Here is a 7361-nt window from a genome sequence, read left to right as displayed (position 1 = left end):
TTCATGTATAATAAAGCTGTTTAAATAATTTTAATAGAATATTTAATTTAATTACAATATGTTAAAATTAGGTTTATAGGATGTGATAAATTTCAAAGCGTCATAATAGACTCATTTATAGGAACAAAAATAAAAAAATCATATCTATAAGCGTTCTAATAAGTTTATATGACGCTTTTGAACGTCTTAACAAATTTTCAGGATACTTTTAATACAAAACATCGTATTAGTCATTTCATATGACCCTGTTTGAAAAAAGTGTCTTATAAAAACAAGTGTCCTATTAATTTTTTTTAATAATATCCTATAAAATAACTAATGACACTCTTTCTATTAAAATTGTGGGTTATTTATAAAAATAACCAGTTTACACAACCATTTGCCACAAAATAACCACATTTTAGAGGTTTTGTCAAAATAACCATCCGGATCGCCCAACAATAGGGGCGATCCCCCTTAAAAGTCTTTAAAAAAATATATCAAAAGTCGAGATTACTGTTCACCTCGTTGACCATGTTTGACCTCGCCCCCGGGGCGATCCGTACTGTACCGTGTTTGACCTCGCCCTCGTTGACCGTTTTTTAACTTTGGACTTCTCGATGTTTGCAGTCCGGTTCGTTAACAACGCAATCTTATTCAATGAGTGCGATTAGAAATGTGACTTCCGTTGAAGATATTCACATCTCTTTAGGTGAAGAAGTCGGGCTGGTATTTCTAAATGAAGGTATTTCCGATACATATTTTTAAGTGGTTATAAATTTTATTAATGGTTATATATGGTTATGAATTGTTCTTATATTTAGTTATGAATTTTTTATTCATGGTTACATATGGTACCCCGAATTATGAATAGTTATGAATGGTACATTTATTAAGAAATTAATAATTTTTAAGAAAAATTTGAATTATTTGTAAAAAAAATACGAAGTCGGGTTACATATAGTAATCAAATAAGATATTTAAGAAATTAATATTCGTTAAGAAAAATCTAAATTAACAACACGGATTTCGTAAAAAGACCCAAATACCATCGGTTGTAACAGTTGTACTCTTAGGTTGGTTGTATTTGAAGATGTCTCTCTCTCTCTCTCTCTCTCTATATATATATATATATATATATATATATAGGGGATCGATCAAATGAAAACCACTCAATTTGTAAAAACCGTAAAAACCTCATTCCACCAATCATAATTTTTCATATTGTTCATTTTTTTGTAATTATGAGAGGTTAATTAATTATTTTTATTGTAGAATGTTAATCATGAATATTATCATCTTCATTATTTTAATTTTAGAGAAATACATGAAACAGTTTCATTAAAATTTCATTAAGTAGTATATGAAACAATTTCATTAAAAAAATATTATATGAAACAATTTCACAAGATTAAACAATTTCATGAAAAAATTTCATAAGATTAAACAATGAAATCGACGGATGAAGGTGGTTTGCACGGTTTACACAAATGAGGGCGGTTTTTATTTGATCACTCATATATATATATATATATATATATATAGACTTGGGATCATGTGAAACCATATGTTTTTCGTGAGACCCGTAAGACCAATTCTCAACTCTTGGATTAGATTTATAATCTGAACATTCATAATCATAAAATTGCCACGAGACTTCTCAATGATCACAAAATTACCACCGTGCAACTTTAGACCATTAAATCATTGGCTTATTAAGTTGATCAATAAACATAAATTAGATAGTTTATCGATGATAATTGTGTACCTATACCATGTATAATGTGATGAAATTTATCTTTCAAAAGTGAATTTTGAAATTTATCTTTCAAAAGAATAAAAGTTCCAAGTAAAGTAGCCTTCAAAGTGTATTGTGTTGTGAAAGTTCAAATTCTTTTTACTTTTACAGTGTTCTGTTATGAAGTTTAAAAGGTAAAAAATAGTCTCACGTGAACCCAAGGAAAAGTTCAACGAGATTACGAGAACACCGTCATTTTACGAGAACGCAAGAACACATTTTTACTATAGACAATCACATGTTGTATTATTATTTCATCATATATGATACACATATGATACTAAATTAGAGATGTGGACGATTTTTGATGCGATCTTGGTTACAGGCCAAGTCGTCCTTAGGGCATCTCCAATGGATGACACTCTACCAGAGTGTCATGGACTGCCACATCAGCATTCCACTCACCATACAACTCTATTATTTTATACCCACACTCCATAACACTCCAATGAGTTTAATGGATTTCCACATCTTATATATATATATATAAATATAATTTTACCAACAAATTTAAAAATCTACTAAAAACAAGGAATAATACATTAAAATGAAAATGAAACGAAATTAAAATACATTTAATAAAAAATACGAGACTAAAATACATCAGTTAAAAAGTACCAAAGCTAGAAAATGAAATGCTTAAACACCAAATAATTTAAATTAATGTAATGTTTTATTAATTATGTTGTTTTTATAAATTAAGAAAAACAAAAATAAAAATTAATTTATTGATTAATAAATATCATATTATAGTATATATATATATATATATATAATATCATAATTAAATCCTTACAAATTTAATTATAACAAAAAAATTAATTAGTGGGTCCCATTGACCTCCCCATGATGCGTACAATGGCCATTAACCTCCCTTCACAATGCATGATGCATGTAATGACTCCCATTAACCTCCATTGGAAATGCTCTAAAGGTGAGGAGCAGAACCGGGTACAGTGGCAGATCCCCTAAGGGGCTATGGGGGCCATGCCCCCCCTCCTATTTTGATGTCTTAATATAATATTGTGCATACTACTACAAGTTTTATAAAAATTAGAAATTTGGCCCCTTCACTTTTGATATTTAAAAATGAGAACCCAAGTTTTTTTTTTCTTTTTCAAAATGGGTTTTTCACACCTATCCAAACAACCAATATAAAAGATCAAGAGTTATCCTAAAATATAGAAACGTTCTAGAAAAATACTTTATAGGACTTACAATAATTATAGGATCAAACAAAAAAACGTTCTATCTAAAACTGTTGCAATAGGTTTATAGGATGTCTTTTTTGCATTTTAGGCATTTTTAGGCGTTTTATGCATTTTATAAAGTGTAGTATTAACTATTTTATAGAACGTTATTTGAAAATATGTTATATAAACACAAATGTCCTATAAATAGACGGTTTTACAAAACAATTCTCAAAAGTTTCATATAATAGGACACTTTATTTTAAAAACGTGTTGATTAATAAGACATTTTATTTTAAAAACGTATTAATTCATGGGTTAGAAGAGTATGTATTAACGGATTGAGATCAAATTCCATAAAATATGTTATTGAGCTCGATCAGAAGACAAAATTAAAATAGTGTAACTTATTTTAGTAAACGAACAAATCACTTTCAAGGAAAATTCAATTTAAGAATATCAAAACAATACATCAATTTTTATTATAATCACTATAACTAAATTAATTTTATAGGACACCTAAAATGTAGAAGCGTCCTAAAATATATATTATAGGTCTTAAGTTTACAGGACTAAACCAAAAAATGTCATATCTAAAAATGTTACAATAAGTTCATATGACGTTTTTATGCATTGTAACATGTTTTTTATGACGGTTTTGATAATAAAGTGTAGTATTAACTATTTTATATGATACTATTTGAAAAAGATGTTTTATAAACACAAATGTTCTATAAAAAATGGGTTTATAAGATATTTCTAAAAGGTGTCCGATAAAATAGCTAATATGACACTTTATCTTAAAGCGTCCTAAAAAACTTGTTAAAATGCTTAAAAACGTTCTATAAACCTATTGTAATGGTTTTAGATATAAATCTTTTATTTTGGTCCTATAAAACTAAGATCTATAATGTATGATGTCATATAAAACCAATTTTTTTGTAGTAGAATGATGGGACGCCATGAAAATTTCAGATTATATATATTACGTACGTAAAACACAAGGAAGCTATGATTCTAAGAGTGTTTACTTTGGAATATTATCTTGGTCGCCTTTACCCTATTTTTTAATATACAAATTTTGGTTAAAAAATCCATATATAACACTACATATTTACATGACATATTTATAAAAAAAGATTAGTTTTGGCCCCCTCGGTTATAAGTCTCGTGTTCCGCCCCTGACCGGGTACCCACTTGCGGAACTGGAACTGTCGGTTCCGGAACCGAAACCGATATGAGTGGTTCCGGTTCCTAAAATACGGAACCGATTGAGAATGGTTCCGGTTCCGATTCTCAATTTTTCGGAACTGTTGCCCACGGGGACCAGTTCCGGGTACCCTGAACCGAAACCGGCGAGTACCCGGTAAATAATAATTAATTTTATTAATTCTAAATTTAAATTAGATCAAGAACTTAAAACTCTAGATTCAGAATTTAAGATAAAATGATTCGAATTTTTCAAATTGTGTGTTTAATTGGATTCGTAGTATGTAATCGTTAAACTTTGAACCCTTACAATTATAGTATGTAATCGTTAAACTTTCAACATTTACTATTAGTCTATTATGGTTTGTAATCGTTAAACAATATTTGTAACCATTATTCCGTATAATTTGTATCATTGTTTATTTATTTAGTGTTTTTGCAATGTTTTATTTTTAAATAACAAAATTTTAATATTTTAGGAAGCATGTAACCGGAACCGATTCCCGACGGTTCCGATTCCAAAAATTCAAGAACCGCTTTAACCTGTTCCGGTTCCGGTTCCCGCCTATGCTCACCCCCAAATAAAACAATAGAAATGTTTAAAATGACAAAATGAAAAGAATATGAAAAAGTTCTTATTACAACAAATAAAATTTTGAACTTTTTGAAATTGAACTTACTTAAATTGAATAAATAAATCAATGATTTTACTATAATCAACGAACTTTCTTATTTTGAACGATTAAATTTATGAACGTTTTTTTTTTATGGAATAAGTTCTTATAGTCATAAAACAAAAGAAATATATCTATTCTTTTTCTGTGTATTAACAAATCAGTACACAAACCAATAGAAGAAATACCATTTTAATGAACCATTATTTATTTTTTAGATTCAAATGACAATCACAGGTTTTTGTTTATTTATTAACTTAAATGCTAACTCGATTCATACCGAGTTGCATTACAAAATTTATCTGACATAAATTTCTAAACATAAATATTGAACCATAATAAACATGACAGGTATCTATGCATGTCATATTTCTTTTTCTAATCTGGAACATTCTGAACCTGAGATGTATACTATAGTTAGATTTAAAAAATTCAATGAGTTTATGGTTTGTGCGTATAAAAGTATTGTTTTTATTTTATTTTTATAGAAAAAACAAAAAAATAGGCAAAAGTCTAAAATAACTCTTAATTTAACGAAGTTAACAAATTCGTTAGTTTTCTACTATGACTTGGGATCATGTGAGACCAAGAGTTTTTCGTGAGACCCGTAAGACCAATTTTCAATATTTGGATTAGATTTACAATCTGAACATTCATAATCACAAAATTGCCACGAGACTTCTCAATAATCACAAAAATGTCACCATACAATTTTAGACCATTAGATCATTAACTTATAAGATGGATCAATGAACATAAATTGGTCAAACGAATCTTACGAAAAACCATTAGTCTCGCGTAAACCCAACCCTGATACAGTCACCAAATCCACTGTATAACTTTATTAAAAAAAATTAAATCACATGGACCAAGTCCAAATTCACTCTTTTATTTATTCATTAAACAAATCACAGGCTACCCCCTTTCCCGCCAACAACATCGCTTGATTCTTCTCCTCCGTTCACCGGAAAATGGGGAGCAGTCATACTCTTCACCAGAAGGTTTCAACCAAAACAGTACCTTCGAACTCGGTATCATCTTCTATTACAGTTCACAATTCAAGAGTTCGTTTAATTTCCGACGAATTAAATTACTCAAGCAATTTCCGATTTGGAGTCGGTATGAACATGTTTTTGACTGTCTTTTAACATTCTCCGTTGACAGAATCCGTGACGAGTGAAGGCAGGTCAGATGAAAGCATCATAACTTCTGATCTCCAAAAACACCTTTATCACCGATTTTGTGGATCTCGTCGGTTACGATTTCAGGTTTTTCACGCTTATCTTTTCACTTGATTAATGAATGTTATTTTGTTGATTGCACATTTGGACCATCCTTATGCTTAATTATGGAAAGTTTTGTTTCCTTATTTATGATCTTGATCCGTTTATGAAATATCTAGGACAACAGCATTGGATATATATCAATCTTCTCATAAAAGGAAAGTACAAATAATCCTAAGGAAAATACAATTCTTAAAACCTAAAACATTCCATATCTAAAATCTTCTCAAGTAGTGAATATAAACAACAGTTCCCAATACTTTCTTCTATTTCTATGGCCGTTCTTCATCCCCTTTGCCTAAATCTGTGAAGCATCACTAGGGTTTAAGGTGATCTGGTGGTGCTCTGTATTTGTCTACCAAATCTATTTTTCTTCTTCTTCTACGTTTGTGTGTGTTTATCGAGAAAAAGGACCATAAACAATGGAAAAATATCAAAGAATCAAAGAAATTGGGCGTGGATCATATGGGGTTGTCTATAAAGCATTAAATACGGAGAATGACGAACTGGTTGCAGTCAAGAAGATGATCAACAGAAAGTATCATTCGAGTAAAGAATGCATGAATCTGAGAGAAGTCAAGTCGCTATGCAAGATGAAGAATCATCCTAACATTGTGAAGCTCAAAGAAGTTATCGTACAAAAGAACATATTGTTCTTGGTGTTTGAATACATGGAATGCACTCTCTTCGATCGTATGAGACACAGAACAGATCCCTATTCTGAAACCGAGATCAGAAACTTGTGTTTCCAAATCTTTCAAGGTCTTGCGTACATGCATGGCACGGGTGGCTACTTTCATCGCGACCTTAAACCAGAAAACCTTCTTGTTTCCAAGGATGTAATCAAGATTGCGGATCTTGGTCAAGCTCGTGAGATCAATGGCGAACCTCCATACACCCATTATGTTTCAACACGCAGGTATCGTGCCCCTGAGGTTCTTCTCCATGCAMTSGAACATGATTCTTCAGTTGATATGTGGGCAATGGGTGCAATCATGGTCGAATTATTTACCCTCCGACCACTATTTCAAGGTTCTTCTACAACAGACGTAATACACAAGATTTGCAGCGTGATCGGCAGCCCAACAGACACCACATGGAGTTTGTTCAATTATCGGTTTCCAGAGTTTCCTGGTGTGGATCTTTCTTCATTGTTACCATCTGCAAGCCCAGAAGCAATCAATCTGATTTCTACCCTCCTTTCATGGAGTCCATGCGCAAGGCCAAC

General features: G+C 30.8%; 1 protein-coding gene across 1 annotated transcript in view; it reads left to right on the top strand.

The window, feature by feature from the left end:
• Positions 1 to 6555: 6555 nt before the first annotated feature.
• Positions 6556 to 7361, top strand: part of LOC112523891 (cyclin-dependent kinase F-4-like) — a 3615-nt gene continuing 2809 nt past the window's right edge. The window contains exon 1 of the mRNA XM_025133563.1: positions 6556 to 7361. Within this exon, the coding sequence (XP_024989331.1) occupies positions 6556 to 7361 (806 nt within the window).

This window comes from Cynara cardunculus (assembly GCF_001531365.2).
Source record: "Cynara cardunculus var. scolymus isolate 2C chromosome LG 12, CcrdV1, whole genome shotgun sequence".
Lineage (NCBI taxonomy): Eukaryota > Viridiplantae > Streptophyta > Magnoliopsida > Asterales > Asteraceae > Cynara > Cynara cardunculus.
The sequence above is the reverse complement of the archived record's forward strand: the minus strand, read 5'-3'. Positions and strand labels throughout refer to the sequence as shown.